We start from the raw sequence: 26,380 nt of genomic DNA, 5'->3' as shown, positions 1-26,380 counted from the left end.
TTTCTTAATAAGTTGTAGAGAATTCCATTTGGATAGGACCAACGAAGGTTACATTTCTGTCCACAGAAGAGCAACGGGGTAACGTTGTTTCTCTGTTTAAAGTTTTATGTTTACTGCTTAAAGATATTGCACGGATCTGGATTTGGTCAGATACGAATAAATGGAGAATGCTGCAAACCACACTTGGTGTCAGAATCAAACTGTTACAGCATGGGGCCTGGGTACCTGGATATAAGGCTGGAAAAAGCGGGGCAAAGAGGGGAAAGGTACATATAAGACTAGGTTTGGAGTAATGGCGAGTTGAGGGCAGAGTGATGTTTGTAGAGTTGGAAGAAGTTACAGGTGATAGGCAAGACCATGAAGGAATTTTAAACATGAAAATAAGAATTTTAAATTTCAAGTTTTGGGGGCCCTTTTTTATTCATCAACAGAATGTGGGCATCACTGGCATGGCCAGCTTTTATTTCCCATCTCTAATTGCTCTGGAGAAGGTGGATTGATGCAATCCATATGGTGTAGATACACCCACAATGCTTTTAGGGAGGGAGTTCCAGGATTTTGACCCAGCAACAATGAAGGGACAATAATATATTTCCAAGTCAGGGTGATGTGCAACTTAGAGGAAAAAGTGCAGGTATCGAAGTACCCATGCACCAGCTGCCCTTGTCCTTCTAAGCAGTAGGGATCATGGATTTGGGAGGTGCTTTTGAAGAACCCTTGATTAGTTGTTGCAGTGAATCTTGTAAATGGTACACACTGCAGCCACGATGCACTGGTGGTGGAGGGAGTGAATATTTAAGGTGGTGGATGGGGTGTCAATCAAGTGCAGTACTTTTTCCTAGATGGTGCTGAGCTTCTTGACCACTGTTGGAGCCACATTCATCCAGCCCTGGGTCTATGTCAGGACTTAGTATGGGATAGAATACAGATATCAGAGTTTTAAAAGAGCTAGATATTAGGAAGGGTGGAGTATAAGGAGGTGAAGCAGGAGAGAATTGGAATAGTCAAATATGGAGGTAACAGAAGCATGGGCAGAGGTTTCCAGCAGCAGATTGAGTGGAGACAGGCAGTGTCATGGAGCATCATATCTTAATCATCCGGATGGTTTCGGGAGATTACCATTCTGATACCAAGAACAATTAATGCATAGTGCTGACTTGGGGGTAGGGCAAGAATGGAAAACTCAGCCCCTGGTTTTTATAAGGTCCCAACTCTGTGGAGTAGGAACACTGAAGGAGATTCTGTTTTGTTTTTCCTTTTCTATTCTTACAAACACATAGAAATGCTTCAGGTATGTACAGTACACCCATAGAGGAGAATTTACTTTAGCAATCAGCCATGAGCCAAATGGCTTGCTGAAATTAGAACGCCTGTAACTTTGGGCAGTCATCAACAACTGAAATTGTATTCAACAAGGAAATTGGAATTTTTTAAAATTTACTCTGTCATGGGATGTGGGCATCACTGGCAAGGCCAGCATTTCTTGCCCATCCCTAATTGCCCTTGACCTAAATGGTTTTCTAGGCCATTTCAGAGGGCAATTAACATTGTCCTTTAACAATTAAGCATTAACAAGTCAACCACATTGTTGTGAGTCTAGAGTCACATGTAGGCCAGACCAGGTAAGGATGACAGGTTTTCTTTCCTAAAGGACATTAGTGAACTGGATGGGTTTTTACGATAACAACGGTTTCATGGTCACTATTACTGATGCTAGCTTTTAATTCCAGATTTTATTAATTGAACTCAAATTCTACCAGCTGCCATGGTGGGATTTGAACCCATGTTCTGAGTATTCGTTTGGGTGTCTGGATTACTAGTCCAGTGACATCACCACTACGCCACTGTCTCCCCTTATAGACACAAAGGTATACACGCAAAAATCAGTTACATTTATCACAGGAGTGATTCTCATTTTGCGGCATATTGCAGGCTTATACAGGTTTACAGAGAGATGATGGTTGAGATGGAAAGTTTGGAAACCGGGTTTTTACGCTAAATTCAAGCGGGTTTGAGTGGAGCAGAAAACCAGGCGGCTACAATGCTGCCTGTACAAAAATGGAACTGTATAGTACATAGGCAAACTACCAAGTGAAACTCCTGGTGATAATTTGATTTGTGGGGAAAAGAGATTTAAACAAAATAAAAACAAACATGGTGTAGTTTTATCCCAGAGTTTTCAATTTTCTATGTAGTTAATTACTCAAGGTGAAATCAGTGTCTACCTGATTAAAAATACAAGCTGAAAACTTATTTCACTATTGCGCAATTCCAAATATTAAAAATAAAAGAATAGTGCTAAGTAACTGATGTAGGTACTTTACCAACTGTAGAACTAATTTCAATACAATCATGGCTTTCGTATGTTTACAATGTCAAAAATCAAATTGGAACTAAATCATTAATAGGATGGTTAAACCCAAAAGAAAAGAAATCTGTTCACTATTACAGATTGGAATTAAGATAGCAGTTAAATTCTACCTCCCTTTAATATGTACCCACATCACATCACCTCCTATTCAAAAGCCAGAACTGACAAAATTTTAGCGGAAATAATGATGAAAGGTTGAGACGTTAACTTTGTTTTTCTCTCCCCACAGATGCTGCCAGACCTGCTGACTTTTTCCAGCATTTTCTGTTTTTGTTATGGGTTGTTAAGATTGCCAAACCACAATTCATTCTATATGCCCACCAGTCACTACTCCATGCCAAAAAGGTAATTCATTACCCGAAGTGCTTTGAGACCACCCGCACATAAAAGTGCTACAGGAAACCAAGGTCATTACAAAAACAAAATATACTCAGGATTTAAATGGGAGTTCAAAATGGATTTTGTGTGTCCATGATTAAATTGCAAGCACTGGATTTCCAATAAATCAATCTTGCAAATTTTAGTAGCTGTAAAAGATCAGAATCCTACAATGGACCACTATGACAAGCAACATTAGTATTGAAAAAATGGATCTTTGTCTTTTCCAGACAATGCTCCAATCATGGTTTTACATATGGGTGTAGTTAATAATCACCAGTAAAAAATGATACAAGTCAGCAACTGTAACAGTACTTTGCCTTCCACAGGATCATCCATACCTGACTTGCCCCTCTCCTTCCTCGCATTCACAGCCCAGTCCCTCAAGATGGTTACTCAAAGCAGCACTTTAACAAAGGAACAGCACGCTGTAGCATATGTGCATAAGAAAAAGTATTAAAATGCCAACCGGACTGTAGTTCCTTTGAGATTCACAATTACCCAATTACACCACGAACTTTTTAAAGCTGCAGTATTCCAAACTAATTGGTATAATGCAATTCTAATGCCCTCCAGAATTCTAATATTCCATAATCTCCATTTTAAATGCTCTTCCTTATACTGATAGCAATAGTGAGTCATGTGAATCTGAGTAACATATTTGCAGATGACTTGGACAAATTTGTATTGCACATCTAAGAACATACCAATACTATTGCATCATTCGCTAATGGCCCAGTCACTATGGGGCTGGAAAAATCACGGCCGCAAATCAGGTGGGTTGCACCCGCTCCGTGAGGATGAAATAGGACGTGATGACATCAGGTCGGCAACATGACATCCTCATGCCAATTTCTGAAATTATAGAAGGCGAGTGGGCACGGAAATCAGCTACCCAGCCACCCCCATTGTCTACAATTTTTCATTGCCAGCTGCATTTTTCAGGCGTTAGGCGTGAAAACATTTCGGAGTGTGTTACAGCAGCTCTGCTTAGGCGGTCCAAGGGCAGAAGGAAAGGCCTGCCGCTCGGACCAGGGCAGAATGTAACAGGCAGATTCTGCTGGTGAAGGTGCCAGCATCTGCATGTTTTTTTAAACTCATTTTTGTGTTTTCTTGAGCCTTCAATAAAAAAAAAATTAAAAACACGTTCGGAGAGCAGGGGGCCTTTAAACTTGCAGCTGTGACCGTCTTCCTGTCCACATTAGCCCTTTGTTGCATGACATCCCAGCCTACGGCCCCGGATTGGATTCTGGAGGAGCATTCCACACCCCCCCCCGCCCAGCCCACTTTGCACCCTTAATTGGCCTCCTTCCTGCCAAATGGCCACATACTGGCCATCTGACACTTGATGAGACAATGGGGACAGGAGCAAATGGACCACGCAGTTTCCATTCCACCTCCCTCACCCCACTGAAAAAATTAAAATCCAGCTCTATAATTCTTTTTCAGAGCTCAGAATGGTCTTATAATGTATAACCTACATAAACACACAAGGAATGGAAAAATCAAAAATAAATTGCAAATAGTTTACTAACCTTCACATAATACTACATATTGGTAATAAGTACTCTCGATATGGAGCAGCTATTATGAACGCATAATGTAACGCATAGTGACTCCTTCAAGTTTGCGACCAGAACCACAACTGTCATGTGGATAGACTTGCAACCAAAGTTTTCAGTGCATGCATAATTCTTATCACATTTACCTTGCTACAACAAACAACTGCTCCAGCTTCCAAGTAGTGCAGTACAGCAAAAGACTGTAATAGCGGGACCAAATTCTGCAGCGGTGCATTCCTAGGAATTGGATAAACTACAAAGTTCAATCTGTGGAAGACTCAAGAAAATAGCGTGTTGCTCTTGGGCATTTATGGGGAAAAAAACTGTTAAGAGATGATCCATTACAAAGAGGCTTTTTCATCTGTGTCCCCAATGGGGCTCATAAATCTCACTGTGCTGTATCAATAGCACTAACTACAAGCTGCTGAGACAGGGATTATTCAACTTCTATTGCAGACATCATCAGTGCAAAAGAATTTATTGGACTCTCCCTCAGGATGTAAAGTGCTAAGATTACAAATAATTGAACTAAAGTGAAATAGTAAAAGCCTGTGGGAGGTACACTGATGAAAATATTAAATGAATCCAATTTACAAATCCATGGTGTCTGCCGTGGCTCAGTGAGCAGCACTCTCACCTCTGAGTCAGAAGGCCATGGATTCAAGCATTCACTCCAGAGACTTGACCACAGAATGCAGGTTGACACTCCCAGTGCAATACTGAAGGAGCTGAAGTACTCGAGGAGTGCCTTCTGTCAGATAAGACATTAAACCAACCGTCTCTTCAATCCTCTCAGGTGAACGTAAAAGATCACATGGCAGGGGAATTCTCCCCAGTGTCCTGGTCGATATTTATCCCTCAACCAACAAAACTAAAAAAAGATTATCTGGTCATTATGTCATTGCTGTTTGTGGGACTTTGCGGTGTGCCCATAGGCTGCCATGTTTCCTACATTCCTTCAACAGCACCTTCCAAACCTGTGGCCTCTACCACCTAGAACGACAAGGTCAGCAGATGCATGGAAATGCCACCATCTGCAAGTTCCCCTCCAAATCACTCACCATCCTGACTTGGAAATATATCGCTATTCGTTCAGTCACTAGGTCAAAATCCTGGAACTCCCTCATCAACAGCACTGTGGGTGTACCTACACCACATGGACTGCAGCAGTTCAAGAAGGCAGCTCACCACCACCTTCTCAAGGGCAATTAGGGATGGGTTATAGATGCTGGCCTAGCCAGTGACGCCCACATCCCATGAATTAATAAATAAAAGAAAACAACAGTGACTTCAAAAAAGTACATCATTGGCTGTGGGGCACTTTGAGACCGGAGATCATGAGGACGCTATAGAAATGCACACCTTTCTTTATGGAATGGACCTATAAAAACTACTCACCACTACAAGCCTAACATGATATTTAGATTGTACATCAGCTACTCTGCACAAACTAGGCTTCTTCTCCACCACCAAGGCCCTCTCCCTTTTGCTTGTGTACATCTAGTGCTCCCATTGGATACGCCTCAACTTATCACAGTTGCTTCCCATTTGGACAGTGCTGGCATAAAATTCGCAAACAAAACCAACTCTTTCAGGTACTTTCACCATAAGGCCTCTTCCAATTCAATAGATTTTCTTTCTTCTAAACGGCAAGTATACTCAACAAAGTCTTATTTGTGATGCACTCTCACTCAGCACTGGCAACAGTGGGAGGTCAAAGTCATTACAATCATTTTAGCCTCACAACCCCACAGCTGGAATTCCACACCGTACCATACCTGGTCTGCTTTCCTTTTACTATTCGTTTTGTGCAGAAACCTCAACACAGACCAACAACTGTGTTCAGCAATAGCTCGTCACTCTACAATTCAATCGCTGTGGGAGACCATCATTGATATTAATTACAAATACTGAATGCTTCATCCCATTCCAAAGCCCTGAGAAAGTGAATTGGTGCTGGTCAGAAACGTCTTACTCTTTGTACGTTTCTCTTAGCTGCACTTAGCTGTATAGCTCAACTCAGCAGTGAAAGAGTTACAGGACTAACCTCTTTTTTCCCTGTGAATTTCCTCAAGGAGGTGTTCTTGTTTTGTAATTTGCTCTATGAAAAGCTGGCTCTCTGACTCCTTGTCCTGTAGGAGCTCCTTCAGCTGCCCTCGACACTGCCGTAGATGGCATCGCAGTTTGAGCTCTCGTCCATCTCGTTCCTTCACTTCTTCACATAACCATTGTAGCTTGGTCTAAAGAATAATATTCTTAGTCAGTTTACAAGTACCACTTGTGTCAAAGACTTATATAAGTTAGTCTGAACTTTTGAATGGGGGGGGGGAGAGAACAGGGAATTAAAATCACGCTAACAATGTTAACAAGTAGACTGAGTTATGCTATTGTGTCTCTATCACCCAACTTCATTGTTGCAAAATGTGAGAATCCTGCTAACATCTTAATTTACACTCCCAGAAGGCAAAGAAATATGTTGACTAGCAAAGTTTTGCAAAAAAAAAGTTCGTTAATGCAAATGTGATCTGACCAAAGATGAGCTTAAAAAGTCTGCAACATACAAACAGTCACAACTTTAAACCAAAATTGATGCATTCAAGGTCAGCAAAAGTAATTTTTTAAAAAATTCTTTCACGGGATATGGGCTTCGCTGGCTGGGCCAGCATTTATTGCCCATCTCTAGTTGCCCTTGAGAAGGTGGTGGTGAGCTGCATTCTTCAGCCGCTGCAGTCTATGTGGTGTAGGTACACCAACAGTGCTTTTACGAAGGGAGTTCCAGGATTTTGACCCAGCGACAGTGAAGGAACGGCGATATATTTTCAAGTCAGGATGGTGAGTGACTTGGAGGGGAACTTCCTGGTGGTGGTGTTCCCATCTGTCTGCTGCCCTTGTCCTTCTAGGTGGTAGTGGTCATGGAATTGGAAGATGCTACCTAAGGAGCCTTGATGAGTTTCTGCAGTGCATCTTGTAGATGGTACACAATGCTGTTACTGTGCGTCGGTGGTGGAGGGAGTGAATGTTTGTGGATGTGGTGCCAATCAAGCAGTCTGCTTTGTCTTGGACGGTGCCCAGCTTCTTCAGTGTTGTTGGAGCTGCACTCATCCAAGCAAGTCGGGAGTATTCCATCACATTCCTGACTTGTGCCTTGTAGATGGTGGACAGGCTTTGGGGAGTCAGGAGGTGAGTTACTCGTCACACGATTCCTAGCCTCTGACCTGCTCTTGTAGCCACAGTATTTATATGGCTAGTCTAGTTCAGTTTCTGGTCAATGGTAACCCCCAGGATGTTGATAGTGGGGGGGTTCAGTGATGGTAATGCCATTGAACATCAAGCGATGATGGTTGGATTCTGTCTTGTTGGAAATAGTCATTGCCTGACGCTTGTGTGGCATGAATGTTACTTGCCACTTGTCAGCCCAAGCCTGGATATTGTCCAGGTCTTGCTGCATTTGGACATGGACTGGCTTAATATCTGAGGAGTCGCAAATTGTGCAATTATCAGTGAACATCCCCACTTCTGAACTTATGATGGAAGTAAGGTCATTGATGAAGCAGCTGAAGATGGTTGGGCCAAGGACACTACCCTGAGGAACTCCTGCAGTGATGTCCTGGAGCTGAGATGACTGACCTCCAACAACCACAGCCATCTTCCCTTGTGCTAGGTATGACTCCAACCAGCAGAGAGTTTTCCCGGATTCTCATTGACTCCAGTTTTGCTAAGGCTCCTTGATGCCACACTCAGTCAAATGCTGCCTTGATGTCAAGGGCAGTCACCTCGGGAGTTCAGCTCTTTTGTCCATGTTTGAACCAAATTCAGTTCCAGGAGTGAGGTGGTTATGTGTAGGTGCTTTGAAAGGAGAGTTACCCTGCAGCCAGTGAGGTGGTCTGCACCTTTGACTGCCTTTCACTTCCAATTTTAGCTTCAGCCAAGCACAGATGTTTGCTGCTAGCCGATAATGGTTTTCTTTTAACTGTATTTACCATAACCAAGCGCCTGATGGGAGCATCAGTTGAAACCACCACTACAGTCATAAGCTGAAAGATTGCTGTGTTACTATTCACACGTTTGTACAGTAAAGGGGCTTAGAGGCAGTTTAATTTTGCCTATAAGTGTATTGAGACAGCTACTTCACCACTAGGGTGCTAGAGAGCACTTCCCCGGTGTCTCCTAATGGTATCATTTCAGAAAGAGGTGAAAACGTTAGCCTACTGAATGGACAATGATGGTGATCTAGACCATACCGTGACCAGTCCCATGATCAACTGTAACATGTTCTGCAGTGAAAAAAAAATCTATCATTGACCTGCAACACTTCAGCTTATTTGCTCTCATCTTTACGTTTGGTCTACTTTCAAAGAACGATGCCTGGCAAAAGGTGGTGGATCATGTGAAGCTACCCTGTTTATTTCTGATGCTTTATTTGTGGTATTTGGAAGCAAACAGCAAAGCATTTTTTTGCTTTGAGCAAAAATGTCCCGTAATGATATAAAGGAGCTTTTGACAAAACTTTGATTCCAAACATGTATGAGAACAAAGCTTCAAATCCGCCTATGGCCAAGCAGAAAGCAACAGCAAAATACTGCTGCTAACCAGAGGAAAATAATAGGGTCTTTCAGCAGTGTTCTCGTACAATATGGGGAATTGGAATTATACACTGAAGGCTTGAAAGTAATGTAATTCCCCTGGAAAGATTCCACTGCCCTCACCCCCCACCCCCCACCACCACCACCACCACCACCACCCCCACCCAAAGTACCCTGTGAAGAGAATAAGTGAATGAGGATAAGATATTTTCGAAGTTTTGAAAATTGACATAATTGGCATTAGTGCAACTGGGCTTAATATACAGTGATAAGTAGGAATCAACAATAAATGTGCCTAAATTTTAAAAACAAATCATTGTCAAAGAATGTTTCAAATGCAGCATCATTGCTCAGCATTACTGTGCTTAAGATGTCATGGTACACTTAAGTATAAATGTGACATTGCAACAACTCATGCTGCTATAGCAGTAATTACATGCAAAAAGAGTCTTTCCAGAACTGGTCAACTGGGAGCAGCTCAATTGGTCAACTTGGAGCAGCTCAATTGGACCAGTTCCAAGTTCCTTTAAAGAATGGACCCATTGAAAACTGATTGTCATTTGTAAGGGAGCAGTGGACATGCAAGTATACACCAAGCGAGGGTGGGGGGGGGTGCAGGTAGTCTAAGAGGAGAGTTATGTAAGGTTTTTTGAATAGAGTGGCAAGACAGGAATGTGGGGGAGGCATTCCAAAGGCAAGGCGAAGGTGGCTTTAAAATGGCCACTGGCAGGGGCAGATAGAGCAAGAATCAGAAATGTACTAAGTATTGCTGAAAAAAAGAGACATGCTGAAGCTTTTCGAAAAGCTTAGACGTGTCCCTTTTCTCAGCAATACTCAAGTTCTGTACTACCAAACAAGTATAAATATACCAAGGTTGATCTGAGGGGCAAAGAGCTGGAGGAGACCACAGAGGTGGCAAGCTGGATGTAGAGGATAGTGATCAGCTTTCAATTAACAATTATTAAAGTTTCACTTACAATACATGATTTAATGTACCTCTAAAATGTTACACAACTACAGCCCTACCTCATGGACAGCTACTGCATATAATCATTAATGCTGAGGTCATCTCCAGTGTAAACCTCCTCCACAATGGCCCATCAGTCTACCAAGCTTCATCCCACATTAAATCCAACTCAGTCACAGCTCCGCTGCCCATGTCCTGGGCAGTATTTAACACAGGCAAGGGGGGCGTCTCGCCTGCTGGCAGGAGAGCCAGCAATAGCCCCGCATCGTCTCCTTTTAGGAAAGCCCGCCGAACTAAGTGCCCATCAGGCACTTAAATGGACAGCAACGGGCCTTCCCCAGGATCAAGAACTACGGGGGCGGAAAGCCCGTCCTGCACCCCCCCACGAGCTGCCGGCCAATCAGAGGCCAGCAGCTGTTCATTGCAAGCAGCACTACTGGGTAGCAGTGGTAGAAGCTGGTGATACACCCACCAGAGGCCCAGGATGGGGTGCGGGTTATTGGATGTGGAAAATGAGGGTCAGCAGGAACAGCAGGAGGTAGCTCTCAGTGGGCACCCCCCTCCCTTAACCTTCCTGATGCCAAGTCCCTCAATAAGGCATCGTGCCTTTGAACGAAGGACCACCCCTCCAACGCCCCCACCCCCGGGAGTCCGCAAGCAAATACAAGGGGGTTTGCTTTTTGGACTTCCCGCATGGCAAGTCTCCCACCTGCCACTGGTTGAATACTAATGGTAGCGGAATGGGGCCCTAGTGGATATTAATTGTCCACGCTAAGGCCTCAATTGGCAGCAGGGAGGGAAGGCTGTCCACAAGTCTTCCTTCCCATGACTTAATTGGTGCAGAGGCAGGAAGGAGGTGGAGTTCCCACCCAATTAAATGTCCTCCACCTCAAAACTTGCCTCAGGGGAGGGCATTAAATTCCTTCTCCATGACTGATTTTCATTTCTTTATAGCTAGATACATCTATTTTACATAAAACTGGATTTGAGCATCAAACTGCAAGATTAAGACTGGAGTTATACTGAGTTACAGCAAGGAATTAATGCTTTCACCCATGAGATGAAGCTTTTTTTTGTTTATTCTTAACGTGGCACTATGTGGTTCCTTTCATAAAACTATCAACACGTAACTTTGCAATACTAGTTCACAAATCAAAATATAACAGCAATTTAAAGCACAAATTAAACATTTCTAGTATATGACTAATGAGCACAAGGACATATTTGTAGGAAAACAGAATAGAGACAAAATACGATAATCAGGATTGAACAATTTTCCAAAACAAGAACATTTACTGAGTGAAGTTAGTGCAACCCAACTACTACTTACCTTAATGCAGCACATTTAGCGTAAAGATACTTTCCAAAGAACATCACAAAAAGATGCAAGGAGAACGGATAATAAGGCAGAGGGAAAACATTAGAGGGGTTATAGTCAAATGGATGGGTTTTAATAAGGTTTGTAATGATGAAGAGAGCAGCAAAGAGGTTTAGAGAAGATCCAAACAGTGAAGTGGTTGCATGCTGTCACCAATGGTGGGGCAAAGGGAGAAGGGAATGCACAGAAGTCCCCAGTCAGGTGATCAGGCCACTCAATGGGGATACAATATTACATAGATATTATGGGGAAAGACCATGGGGGGAGTTGTCAACAACACTATGGCCAGAATTTTTACCTTGATGGGCGGGTGGGCCCCACCAGCTCGCCGGCGGGCGGGCAGCCGAACTCCGCCGCCAAAACAGGGCCCGCCGCCATTTTGAGTGGGTGGACCAATTAAGGCCTGCCCGAAGCGCTTCCTGTGCAGCGGGGGGGAGCGATTCCTCAACTGTCAAAGTGCACTCTTTCGCGCATGTGCGCAAACGAGCGCACATCTCCCTGAGACAAGGTGCTGTCTCAGGGAGATTACTGACAGTATAAAAATCTTTAAAAATAGAAAATATTAAAATTATTAACTTGTCCCCCTCATGTGACAATGTCACACGAGATGGGACATGTTAATAAGAAGCACATAAACTTTATTGAAGTTTTTAAAAACGGACATGAAACCTCATCCCGCCAGTGGATGAGGTTTCATGTATTATCAGAAGCCCACTGGGGATCCTGGCCTGCCCGCCAGCCTTAAGGTTGGACAGCCAGGGCATTTAACAAGCTTAATTATCCTGTCAATGGCCTTAATTGGCCATTGACAGGTCAGCGGGTGGACAGCTGATTTCGCTGTCCGCCCGCCTTAATATTTAAATGGACCGGGATGACATCGGGGGTTCCTCCTGACGTCATCCTGCGTCATTTTCCAGTCGGCGAGTGGGCTCCTCCCCCAAATCACCAACGGGAAAATTCTGCCCTATGAATTTCAAATGCGTTAAGTTGGGGATGCCATAAACCAGTGTTGATCAGCAAGGACAAGGGTTATAGGCAAGTGCAGGGGAGGATATATGCATCACTGCTCTGAACAAGTTAGAGTAGAAAATGGAGGGCCAGCAAAGAAAGCCATGTTTAGTAATTGATCTCCCTGGCATAGTGCATGAAGGTATGGATAAAGATCTTGGTAGCATGGGGCAGAGGTGGAAATAAACAGTCTTAGCGAAGTGTAGGATATGGGCTTTAAGATTCAGCTAACAGGATTAAACTGGAAACTGAAGTTACAGGTGCTCTGATTCGACCCAATGGCTGGGAAAAGGGGTGTTAAGTCAAAATAGTACCATCCAAACCAATTAATACATTAAAATGTAAATAAAGACAAGACCAATAGCATAAGACATCAGAAATCTATAAGTTTTCAGAAGATGCATACCACGTTGCACTGCTATGTTGAGTGATCTACAACATCTGTATGAATTGTGCAAGAAAGACCATTAAAAAAGACTCAGAACCAAGAGCTGGTGAATATATTTTATTCCAAAGAACGTATAAAAGTTTCATGTTGAAAAAATTAACTACACTGTAAAGAGATTAAAAGTTAAAATTATGAAATTGTATTCATAACCCCATTTAAAACATAAATATTAAAGGCAATTATTTAGTTAAAAGGTGCAAAAATTCTACGATGTAATTCAGTGAACATTAGCTCACCATCAGGAGGTCTGAGAAGTAATACCTCACTTCAGTTACGCAGCATAACTGACTCATTTGTCAAAAACTGCACACAGATCAGAAACCCATGACCTTTTGACCCAACCTTCACATTTCTCTAGTTTAGGATTCGAGGCTAAATTCTTCCGAGTTTCCTTTTGGAAGAGGGGTAGGTTGGCATCCATGAACTCTGGCTAATGTTTAGCTCTTATTTACATTGGCCCAGTGGGAGATACCTCAATGTTAGGGGCTGGCTGAAATGCAGTTGTATTGTAGCTAAATAGAGTACTGGTCAGGCCCCATCTGCAGCACTATGGAGCAGTTGCAGTCACTGCCACAGACAGCTTGTTACTGCTCTTGAGAGGGTACAGGCGGGGCAATAAATATAATTTCAGGTATTAGAAATCTTAGTTAAGAGATGAAGGAAGAAAAGCTTGTTTTCTTAGGACAGGTGACACTTTGGAGATGACCTAATGGAAGATTATGAAGGGAATTGGGTCAGGTAAATTGGTCATTACAATAAAAACTCTGCCACGCCAGGGGACAATCAGTTACAAGAAGCCAAGTCAGGCTTTCCATTTGGAAGGAGTTAGCAGAGAAAATCACTGAAGCAGACAGAAAAGTTGAGGCATCGAGGGATAAATCAACATACTTCTGAGTAGATTTGTAGAGTCAACATAGGAAAATGGTGCAGGATTTATTGGGCCTAAAGGTCTTTTACTGGTCCCAAAGTTCTTCTTTTAATCTAAAGACAATTATGTTGCTCCCAACAAGGATTTCTTCAACAACTAGACTTTCCTCTTGGCATGAGAAAGTCTTCTCTCCCCCTCCAGGGAATCATGAGGTGTGCCTCACGTGCTGACTCCATTATCTACGGAAAGAAGAAATATATCTTGCTTAATTGGCATTGGATGATGTCAATCTAAGTATAACACAATGAAACTTGGCAAGAATTTTGTTAAAGGGAGTGTGCATCAGCTTCATGCACACCCCCCAAAAAAATGACTCGTTTGGTTCAAAAGTGCTTCTGGTTAAATTATTACAAAGCACATCACATAATCTGCATTAATAATTGATATCCATAGACAATATAATAACAACATGATATAAAGTTATGAAGCACTCACCAGAAGCAGTGGAGTCAGGTTCCCCACAGGTTGGGACATTTCTTGGGGCCCATGGTAATTGTATCCTTTTGCCACATCAGTTTATTGCACTAGTGCTTTCATTTTATCAAAGGTCATTTGGTGGACCCATCCATCTTGGATGATCAATGCATTTCTGAGAGCCCTCAGAAATACACCCAATCTTTGACATTTGACATTTTTTTCTTTTTTTAAAAGAAACAAAGGAAAAGAGATAATTTTCCAGCAAGCTAGAGTAGAGATTTCATCTTTTACTGCAAGTATTGTGTCAGGACCGATTATCTCCATTTATCTGCAAGGAGCAAGGGAAAGGCATTTGTGCAAGTCAGAGTGGTTTATTTTAATCGGGAACACGAGTACATTTAAACAAGTGACATCTGATGAGTTTCCTTTCGTTTCCTGCTGAAAGAATTATTAGTCTCATCTACAAAATCCTCTTTAAAAACAGTCTAATAATCATAAAACCTGCACAATATGACATTTAATATGAGAATGAAAGCATAAGGGTATTTTCCAACTGGAAAGGCAGTGCAATGCTCAGACTTAAGGCCCAGTACTCTTTTGTTTTATACATTCATGGGATGTAGGCATCGCTAGCTAGGCCAGCATTTGTTCAGAGGACAGCTATGAGTCAATGTCTGTGGGTCTGGAGTCACATGTAGGCCAGACCAGATAAGGACAGCAGATTTCCTTCTCTAAAGGACATTAGTGAACCAGATGGGTTTTTACAACAATCGACAATGGTTTCATGGTCATCATTAGACTTTCAATTCCAGATTTTTATTGAATTCAAATTCCACCATCTGCTGTGGCAGGAATCGAACCCGTGTTCCCAGAGTATTACCCTGGGTCTCTGGATTACTAGTCCAGTGACAATACCATCACACCACTGCCTCCAGATCATCCAGAATAATTTCCAGTCAACTGAGGGTTCTAAAACTGCATGAGATTCTTCCCACTGCACAGGTTGGCCGTTAAAGTATTTAAAATAAACTTTCACATGCAAGTTTAAATTTAGGATTTGGTCTTGGTGCTCTTTATGATTTTTTAAGATACGATTTGTTGGTCTACTATTTTCGATGCACTCCAAAGGAAAATTAAAGCAATCTAAGCATTGCCAAGTAATACTCTTGACAACAACGTAATTTTAGGAAAAGGGAAAGGCTATTCACAAGCCTGGCCCATTCCGGTCAAACCTGCCCATCTCATCTCAGAATTACATAGAAATGACAGCATAGAAATAAGCCTTTTGGCCTAACTGGTCCATGCCAATGTTTGTGCTCCACACAAGCCTCATCCTTCTCTCCATTTTCTAACCCTATTTGCAAATCCTTCTATTCCTTTCTCCTTCATGAAAATTATGCAATGGGTTCCCCTACGGGTCGGTATTAGGACTATTGTTTTTCTCGGTTCTAAGACCAAATGTAAAGAGTACAACTTTGAAATTTGTAGATGATACATAGCAGGGTAGCATGCAGCATAGTAGAAGATTGCAGGAGCACAAACAGACTGGTGAAGTGGGCAAGACACATGGCAGATGCAACTTAGATGGAGAATTGTGAAGTAGTGCATTTTGGAAGGAACAACAGAGGCAATATAAACTAAATGGTACAATTTTAAGAGGTGATGCAAGAGTAGGAAGAACATTCACAAATCTTTGAAGAGAGCAAGGTAAGTTGATGAGGCATTAAAAAAAAAATCATGGGATACTTAGCTTCGTCATGCTAAGTCTTTACAAATCACTGGTTAGGACTCAGCTATTAGGGCTATTGTGTACAATTCTGGGCGCCACACTTTAAAAAGAATGTCAAGGCCATGGTGAGAGTACAAAGGAGGTTTACAGAATAATACCAGGTACTTTAGTTATGTGAAGAAGTTGGAGCAGCTGGAATTGTTCTCCTTGGAATAAAGGTGGTTATGGGCAGACCTCATCAAGGTAACAGAATGTTAAGATCTGGAATATACTACTTGACAGGGTGGTGGAATCAGATTCAATAGGAATAAAGCTTGAAGACTAATTTGCAGGGTTATAGGGAAATAAACTGGTCAGATCTTTCAAAGAGCCAGCACAAACACAGTGGGCCTAATGGCCTCTTCGGTGCTATTAGATGATATACTATTTAGCTTCCCCCTAAATGCATCTATGCTATTCTCCTGAACTACTCCATGTTGAATTGTATATTCTAACAACTCTGTTTAAAGAAGTGCTTCCTGAATTCTTCATTCAATTTATTAGTGACTATCTGATAGTGGTTTTGGATTCCCCACATGGAAACATCTTCTCTGTGCTTACCCTACAAACCTCTTCAAAATTTTAAACCTTTATTAGGTCTTCTTATATCATCCCATCACATACCCTCAGCTCCTTCATTTTAAACATTTTCACTGAGCTCAAGTATACTGCCATCTTCTGTGACCCTGAAAGCATTGCTGCCAGTGTGCCAAAGCCCTTTTTTGTAAATTTTCCAGAGCCATAAGTAGTTAATCAGACTGGTGCCCTGAATACATACTTTCATTTCGGCCAGCCAGCGATGGGGATCATTTTCTAATCCAGGTGTAAGTGTTATTGCCTGCAAAGAAAATTAGATTGTGGTTTGTTTGTTAACAGAAGAGATTGCATACGGAAAGAATGATTGCTCGAGAAAAAAAAACTACTTTCCAGGTGGCAATTTCATACAGTTTATAAAGGAAATTAATTAGGCCCACGATTCTAAAGCATGAACCTTGATTGATTTCCTGCCGAAGCCCTGAAACACAATCTCTGGGAAGCTTGTACACAGAAGAGCAGTTGGGAAGTCATCAGTACTCTGCCTCTTACCAACTCCAGTTAGTCACAAGTCACCCTTCATCATTTGCATTTTTTTTAATGCAGAAAACTAAATGTGATTTGCAAGTCAGCCCATCACAAGTTGTTCCTGCCCTGCAGGATATTATTTGTATCTTATAAAAAAACATGTAGCTCTGTTTGCACCGTAACAGCTATGTACCTGTCCACAAAACATACGGCGTTGCACACAGGCTAAAGGTGCCTAGCAGGGAATTCCAAGGGGAGAGATTGTGTCCAGAGATTCTGATGGCATCACAAAATCAGAAAAACATTAAACGCACATATTACCACATCTCTCAAACACCTGCAAATTCGGTGATTAACTTTTGAAATGCAACTGTTTGGTGGACAAAGGCAGCAGCATTTCACACGCAGCAAGATCTCACAACAGCAACAAGATGAATAAGGAGCCGAAGGAAGGCCAAGAGCAGCTGGTTGGGGCTGTTCATGAATGGCAACTGAAACCCAAGATAGAATTATTGCCTTAATTTCAGTTAACCAATTGTTAAACCCCCAATAATACAAATTGGGAGTTCATCAGAAGCATTTTTTGCCAACACATGGTGGATGCACTTAGATAGGACCGAGATATGTAGTGGTGCTGGATACAGGTTCATTACCTTAGGCAACTGGCACTGCAGCAGGATTTGAAATTAGTAAATTATTGGGAAATCCATTTAGAAAACTGGTGAAATTGCAGATAGTGAAGGAACCTTCCAATATAACTACTTACCTGAAATTATTCATTCCTCAGTGCCAGTATAATGGCAGCAAGGTGTCAGCCATTAAAATTATACAATGACAGTATCAGTGCTTCAAGCAATAAATTACTTTCAGGTACGATTTAAGACTGTTCTGTCGTATTAGTCCTGTAGTTGTAGTTAAGATTGCTAACAATTACAGTATTTAAGCAAGGTGAGACTTGTAATAATTTAGCACCCTCTTCTGGAAAAGACTGATCGAGCATCAGTGCCGAGGCAATTTTGCAGGAGATCAAAAAAGAACATTTGTATTTATGTAATATACACAGAAAGTGCTGGAAAAACTCAGCAGGTCTGGCAGCATCGGTGGAGAAAGAAACAGAGTTAGCGTCAAGTTCAATATGACTCCCGGTTCTAAAGAAGTCATATTGGGTTCGAAACTTTAACACTGTTTCTCTCTCCACAGATGCTGCCAGACCTGCTGAGTTTTTCCAGCACTTCCTGCTTTTATTTCAGATCTGCAGTGTTTTGTTTTTATTATACTTGTATTTATATTGTGCTTTTCACAACCACCACTTGTCCCAAAGTGCTTTAGAGCTAACAAAGTACTTTTGAAAGTATAGTCACTGTTGTAATATAGGAAACACGGCAGCCAGTTTGTACATTGCTCCCATAAACAGCAATGCGATAATTACCAGATAATCTGTTTTTGAGATGCTGATTGGAAAATAAATATTGGCCAGGACACCAAAGATAACTTCCCTGCTCTTCTGAGGCGGAGTGCAATGGGATCTTTTACAACTACTTGAGATGGTAGACCTGTCTCATCCGAAAGACAGTATCTCCGATGGTGCAGCACTCTCCCAGTTATGCATTGGAATGTCAGCCTTGGTTTTTGTGTTTAATTCCTGGAGTGGAACCTGAACCCACAACCTTGTGAGAGAGAGACAAGGAGCTACCGACTGAGCCATGGCCAACCAACAGGAAAGGCTGCAGTAGAAGAATCAACTGAATGCAATTTAACTGTCTATAGAATCCAGGTTCACAGAATTTAAGAAGTCGAAAATGTGACCACGTTGAATAAAAGCAGCAAAATAAAAATCTATTATTTCAATTGTCATTCACAATACTTCACTGCTTCTTAACTGATTTATGGTGCAGTGCTGGGATTGAAAAACATCAAAATAAAAAATACATGCATAAGGGCAATGTATTGTCAAAGGAATGAAAGCAGCAAGAGTTTTTATCATCTGCACTTAAGTCAAACTGAGTTAAAATAAATGGCCAAACTGGTGAGACAGACAGAAATGAGGAGGAGGGTAAACAGGAGTTTTTTTCACATAGTCATCTGTTCCCTCATTCTTCAAGTACATGTTCTCTGAAGTTAAACTTTCTATTATAAATATTATAAAGGATATTCTGACATATACAATACTGCAGGCTCGTGTCAGCTGAGCCTCGTAGTAGAGCTCCTGCCTCTTAAGTCAGAGGTTGTGAGCTCAAGCCTCACTCCAGCGAATTGGGCACCTTGGCTGCAGTTTAGTGCAGTGCTCAGGAAGTGTATCCTTTTGGTTGAGATATTTTGCCAAGGCTTTAATTGCTTTCATGTAGGTGAAATCAAGAAGAAAAGCAGGAAGAGTACATCACCTGGTATCCTGGCCAACACCACGAATAAAGACTGATGGATCTCACTGCTGGTTGTGACACCTTGCTATGTGCAAATTGGCTTGCTTATAAAATAATAGTGCCTACACTTCAAAAGCATTTCATTTGCAGCATCGTTAGGGCATGAAAGACATTATCAAATAAAACTTGACATAGATGATATTGGGAGAGCTGGGCACAGGGGTAAGGTTTTAAAGGAGTGTCTTAAAGGGTAGAGGCGGTGCCAGAAGATTGGATAGTGGCAAAAAAGAGATCCTTATTCAAGATAGGGTGTAAGGGCATCCCTAGTAACTCCAGGCCATCATCAGTGGTGGGTAAAGTTTTTAAAACTATAATCATGGAAAAAAAGAATGGATACTTGGCGATGTTCAAGTTAATTAGGAAGAGCCAGCACAGATTTTGTAAATGGTAGATCATGATTAATCTAAATGAAACTTTTGATGAAGTAACAGAGAAGATTGATGAAGGGTATGCGGCGATGCTGTCTATATGGGCACCGAAGATAACTTCCCTGCTCTTCTGAGGTGGAGTGAGAGAAGGTTGATGAAGGGAATGCAGCATGCTGTCTCTATGGATTTTTAGAAAATGTTTGACAATGTACAACTTAAAAGGCTGGTTACCAAAATTCAAGGTTCATGGAATAGGAGGGTCAGTGTCAGCTCGGATAAAAAATTGGCTTAAGGACAGAAAACAGCGAGTTGTGGTAAATGGTTGTTTTTCAGACTGGAAAGTGGTAGACAATGGTGTACCCCAAGGGTCAGGGCTAGAACCACTGTTTTTTTATATATATATTACATATATTGTTGGCATCTAATAGGTTCTGTTTAATGAATGTTAATACCCAGTACTTGAAGGTAATAATGTGAACAGGTGCTGGTTGTTGACCTGTTAATTATACTCAATTGTATATAAGGAAGAGTCAGCCAGGCTGTCTGGTATGTTAGAGGGGAGAAGTCAGCTCCTTCACATCCAGGCTTGGGAGTTAGCCAACACATAAATGATTTGGATGCTGGAATAGAGTAAAATTTCAAAATTTACCAATGATACAAAACTTGCAGGTGTGGCAAACAGTAAGGATGATACCAATTGACTGCAACAGGACACAGAAAGGTTAGCAGAGGGGTGGGTAAGTAGTTGATGGAATTTAGTAGAGAACTGTGAGGTGATGCAGTTTGGCAGAAGGGATAGCAAGAGGCAATATACACTTAATGGCACAGTTTTAAAGAGTGCACAGACAGAGAGATCTGGGGGCTCATGTGCACAGATCTTTGAAGGTGGACATATTGAGAGAAGAGTGAGCAAACCTTATGTGATCTTGTGCTTCATAAATGGAGCTCCTTCACATCCAGGCTTGGGAGTTAGCCAACACATAAATGATTTGGATGTTTGAATAGAGTAAAATTTCAAAATTTACCAATGATACAAAACTTGCAGGTGTGGCAAACAGTAAGGATGATACCAATTGACTGCAACAGGACACAGAAAGGTTAGCAGAGGGGTGGGTAAGTAGTTGATGTATCTGATAAGAATATACTTTTACTGGAAGTTATAGATCTGTAATTTCATGAAGAAATTATCCAAAATTGGACAAAAATGTGAAACTAATTTCAATGTAAATAAGATATGCTCAAATATACAAAACTCAGTGGTAGAGTATTACGTTCAGTTCTGGTCACTGTACTTTCAGAAGGATGTGAATGAAGGGCCTTGAGAGAGTGCAGAGGGGCTTTACCAGAATTATTCCAGGGAATTTAGCTACAAAGTTAGGTTGGAGAAATTGAGGTTGTTCTCCTCAAAGTAAATGGAGGTTGAGGGGAGAACTGAGAGAGGTATACATTATGATAGGTAAAGGTAAGGTAGACAAAATAAAAGCTATTCCCGTTAGCTGATGGTACAAGGTCTAGGGGACACAATTTAGATTTTGGCCAAGAGATATCACAGGGGATGCGAGGAAGAACATTTTTACTCAGCAACTGAAAATGACCTCAAGCTCACTGCCTACGGGTAGGAAACAGAAACGATCGATAATTTATAAAGGAAATTGGAGAGACACTTAATGAAAATGAACTTAAAAGGTGGCAGGGTTGGAGGAGGAGACAGGGACAAGGGATTGGATTGCTCTAGAGAGCCAGCATAGGTTTGATAGACCGAATGGCCTTCTTCTGTGCCATAATGACTGAGGTGGAAGGGTTTGCGAAGGGAATTCCAGAGCTTGAGGCCTAAACAGATTAAGGAATATGGTGGAGTGCTGAAAATCAGACGTGCATGAGGCCAGAATTGGAAGAGCACAGAGATCTCAGAGGGTTGTAGGGCTGGAGGAAGTTAGAGATAGGAAAAGGGTGAGCCCATAGAGAGATTCTCTGTATTATAATGTTTCATTATGGATTAGGAGTCACAAATCCAAATGAGAAGTGAGAAGAGGACTGGAAGAAATGTCAAAGCCAAAGTCACGCCAAGCTGCTCAGACACATCTCCATTCATTCTCATCAACAGCGCATCGTCAACAAAGGCTTAAATACAGGTTATCTGCTTGTGGTATTTGCTGAAAAATGAAATACAGACGACAGAGATTAACGTAGCAGGTGGTGGTGGAGGGGGAAAACAAACTGAAGTTAGTTGCGTAAAGTCAATAAGAGTTTACATTGATTACTTTGAACTTGTCACCAGGATCCCTGGAGAGGAAATCACACGCAGCATCAATTTCTTTTCCTACAGCACAAAGGATCGTCTCTTGCTCTGTTTGGACTCTTCTAATCTGATCTTTAAGCTGAAATGTCATTTGCTCCAGTTGCCTTGCACATTCTTCACCGTTAACTGCCAGCTTACCCTGCAGAAGGGACATAAATGATCATCGTTACAGGTTTCTCAACTATAACTGTATTCAATGCTTCAGTGCAGAAAGACAAGGGAGAAAAAAGCAACTTGGATTTATATTGTGCCAGGATATCCCCAAAATGCTTCATATGTAAAGTACTTTTAAAGTGTAGTCAGTTTTGCAATGTAGGGAAATGCAGCCAATATGTACATAGCAAGATGCAACAAATAGTAGTAGACAAAGGATTAGATAATTTGTTCTTTGTAAAAAAAATTTTTTATTCGTTCACAGGATGTGGGCTTCGCTGACTGGGTCAGCATTTATTGCCCATTCCTAGTTGCCCTTGAGAAGGTGATGGTGAGCTGCCTTCTTGAACCGCTGCAGTCCATGTGGTGTAGGTACACCCACAGTGCTGTTACGAAGGGAGTTCCAGGATTTTGACCCAACGAAGGAACGGCGATATATTTCCAAGTCAGGATGGTGAGTGACTTGGAGGGGAACTTCCAGCTGATGGTGTTCCCATCTATCAGCTGCCCTTGTCCTTCTAGATGGTAGCGGTTGTGGGTTTGGAAGGTGCTGTCTAAGGAGCCTTGGTGAATTCCTGCAATGCATCTTGTAGATGGTACACACTGCTGCTACCGTGCGTCGGTGGCGGTGGTGGGGGTGGTGGGGAGTGAATGTTTGTGGATGTGGTGCCAATCAAGTGGACTGCTTTGTCCTGGATGGTGTCTAGCTTCTTCAGTGTTGTAGGAGCTGCACTCATCCAGGCAAGTGGGGAGTATTCCAACGCATTCCTGACTTGTGCCTTGTAGATCGTGGACAGGCTTTAGGGAATCAGGAGGTGAGTTACTCATTGCACAATTTCTAGCCTCTAACCTGCTCTTGTAGCCACAGTATTTATATAGAAACTAGGAGCAGGAGTAGGCCATTCGGCCCTTTGAGCCTGCTCCACCATTCGTTATGATTATGGCTGATCATCCAACTCAATAGCCTGTTCCCGCTTTCTCCCCATACCCTTTGATCCCTTTTGCCCCAAGAGCCATATCTAACTCCTTCTTGAAAACATACAATGTTTTGGTCTCAACTACTTTCTGTGGTAACGAATTCCACAGGCTCACCACTCTCTGGGTGAAGAAATTTCTCCTCATCTCAGTCCTAAATGGTTTACCCCATATCCTCAGACTGTGACCCCTGGTTCTGGACTCCCCCACCATCAGGAACATCCTTCCTGCATCTACCCTGTCTAGTCCTGTCAGAATTTTATAGGCTTCTATGAGATCTTCCCTCATTCTTCTGAATTCCAGTGAATATAATCCTAATCGACTCAATCTCTCCTCATATGTCAGTCCCACCATCCCAGGAATCAGTCGGGTAAACCTTCGCTACACCCCCTCTATAGCAAGTACATCCTTCCTCAGATAAGGAGACCAAAACTGCACACAATATTCCAGGTGTGGTCTCACCAAGGCCCTGTACAATTGCAGCAAGACATCCCTGTTCCTGTACTCAAATCCTCTGGCTATGAAGGCCAACATACCATTTGCCTTCTTTACCGCCTGCTGCACCTGCATGCTTACCTTCAGCGACTGGTGTACAATGACACCCAGGTCTCGTTGCACATTCCCCTCTCTCAATTTGTAACCACTCAGATAATAACCTACCTTCCTGTTTTTGCCACACATTTATCCACATTATACTGCATCTGCCATGCATTTGCCCACTCACTCAGCTTGTCCAAATTACACTGAAGCATCTCTGCATCCTCCTCACAGCTCACCCTCCCACCCAGCTTTGTGTCATCTGCAAATTTGGAGATATTGCATTTAATTCCCTCATCTAAATCATTAATATATATTGTGAATAACTGGGGCCCCAGCACCAATCCCTGCGGTACCCCACTAGTCACTGTCTGCCATTCAGAAAAAGACCCATTTATTACTACTCATTGTTTCCTGCCTGCCAACCAGTTTTCTATCCATCTCAATACACTACCCCCCAATCCCATGCGCTTTAATTTTACATGCCAATCTCTTATGTGGGACTTTGTCAAAAGCCTTCTGAAAGTCCAAATAAACCATATCCACTGGCTCCCCCTCATCAACTCTACCAGTTACCTCCTCAAAAAATTCCAGTAGATTTGTCAAGCATGATTTCCCTTTCATAAATCCATGCTGACTCTGTCCGATTCTGCCACTGTTTTCCACGTGCTCAGCTATTAAATCTTTTATAATGGACTCTAGAATTTTCCCCACTACTGATGTCAGGCTGACTGGTCTATAATTCCCTGTTTTCTCTCTGCCTCCTTTTTTAAATAGTGGGGTTACATTAGCTACCCTACAATCTGTAGGAACTGTTCCAGAGTCTATAGAATCTCGGAAGATGACCACCAATGCATCCACTATTTCTAGGGCCACTTCCTTAAGAACTCTGGGATGTAGATTATCAGGCCCCGGGGATTTATCGGCCTTCAATCCCATCAATTTCCCCAACACCATTTCCCTACTAATACTGATTTCTTTCAGTTCCTCCCTCTCACTAAACCCTGTGGTTCCCCAACATTTCTGGTATGTTATTTGTGTCCTCCTTTGTGAAGACAGAACCTAAGTATGTATTTAGTTGGTCAGCCATTTCTTTGTTCCCCATTACAAATTCCCCTGTTTCTGACTGTAAGGGACCTACATTTGTCTTCACCAACCTTTTACTCTTCACATACCTATAGAAACTTTTACAGACAATTTTTATGTTCCCTGCAAGCTTACTCTCATACTCTATTTTCTCCTTCTTAATCAATCCCTTGGCCCTCCTTTGCTGAATTCTGAACTGCTCCCAATCCTGTTTGTTCTGGCCAATTTGTATGCCTCTTCCTTGCATCTAATACTATCTCTAATTTCCCTTGCAAGCCATGGTTTGGCCACCTTTCCTGTTTTACTTTTGCGTCAGACGGGAATAAACAATTGTTGCAGTTCACCCCATGTGCTCTTTGAATGTTTGCCATTGCCTGTCCACCGTCATCCCTTTAAGTAACATTTCCCAATCCATCATAGCCAACTCACGCCTCATACCATCATAGTTTCCTTTATTAAGATTCAGGACCCAAGTGTCAGAATCAACTACGTCATTCTCCATCTTGATGAAGAATTCTATCATATTATGGTCGCTCATCCCCAAAGGGCCTCGCACAACTAGATTGCCAATTATTCCTTTCCCATTACACAACAGTCAAGGATGGCCTGTTCTCTCATTGGTTCCTCAACGTATTGGTCCAGAAAAACACCACGTATTCACTCCAGGAATTCTTCCTCTACAGTATTGTTACTAATTTGATTTGCCCAATCTATATGCATATTAAAGTCACCCATAATTACAGATGTTCCTTTATTACATGCATCTCTAATTTCCTGTTTAATGCCATTCCCAACATCACCACTACAGTTTGGGGGTCTATATACAACCCCCACTGTTTCTCAGCTCTATCCATACAGATTCCACATCGTCAGAGCTAATATCTTTCCTCACTGTTGCGTTAATTTCCTCTTTAAACAGCAATGCAACTCCACCGCCTTTTCCTTTTTGTCTGTCCTTCCTAAATACTGAATATTCAGTATATTCAGTTCCCATCCCTGGTCACCCTGCAGCCATATGGCTAGTCCAGGTCAGTTTCTGGTCAATGGTAACCCCCAGGATGTTGATAGTGGATGATTCAGTGATGGTAATGCCATTGAACATCAAGGGGCGATAGTTGGATTCTGTCTTGTTGGAGGTGGTCATTGCCTGACACTTGTGTGGCGTGAATGTTATTTGCCACTTGTCAGCCCAAGCCTGGATATTGTCCAGGTCTTGCTGCATTTGGACATGGACTGCTTCAGTATCTAAGGAGTCGTGAACCATGAACATCCCCACTTCTGACCTTATGAAGAAAGGAAGGTCACTGATGAAACAGCTGAAGATGGTTAGGCCGAGGACACTACCCTGAGAAGCTCCTGCAGTGATGTCCTGGAGCTGAGATGACTGACCTCCAACAATCACAACTATCTTCCTTTATGCTAGGTATGACTCCAATCAGGGAAGAGTTTTCCCCCTGATTCCCATTGACTCCAATTTTGATGGGGCTCCATGATACCACTCTCAGTCAAATGCTGCCTCGATGTCAAGGGCAGTCACTCTTACCTCACCTCGGGAGTTCAGCTTTTTTGTCCGTGTTTGAACCAAGGCTGTAACGAGGTCAGGAGCAGAGTGGCCCTGGCATAACCCAAACTGGGCATCAGTGAGCAGGTTATTGCTAAGCAAGTGCCTCTT

General features: G+C 42.2%; 1 protein-coding gene across 3 annotated transcripts in view; it reads right to left on the bottom strand.

Annotated features, from left to right (window-relative positions):
• Positions 1–26,380, bottom strand: part of cep128 (centrosomal protein 128) — a 326,023-nt gene that overhangs the window by 145,061 nt on the left and 154,582 nt on the right. For 2 of the 3 annotated variants that reach the window (XM_078562064.1, XM_078562065.1), the window contains exons 15-17: positions 21,920–22,096; positions 16,587–16,646; positions 6,359–6,551 (exon numbers count right to left, since the gene is read on the bottom strand). In XM_078562064.1, coding sequence (XP_078418190.1) covers positions 6,359–6,551; positions 16,587–16,646; positions 21,920–22,096 — 430 coding nt within the window. The remainder of the gene's footprint in view (positions 1–6,358; positions 6,552–16,586; positions 16,647–21,919; positions 22,097–26,380) is intronic. The other variant, XM_078562066.1, reaches the window with a different exon arrangement.

The sequence above is a fragment of the Cetorhinus maximus genome, chromosome 18 (assembly GCF_964194155.1).
Source record: "Cetorhinus maximus chromosome 18, sCetMax3.hap1.1, whole genome shotgun sequence".
NCBI lineage: Eukaryota > Metazoa > Chordata > Chondrichthyes > Lamniformes > Cetorhinidae > Cetorhinus > Cetorhinus maximus.
This window is presented reverse-complemented; position numbering and strand designations above follow the sequence as displayed.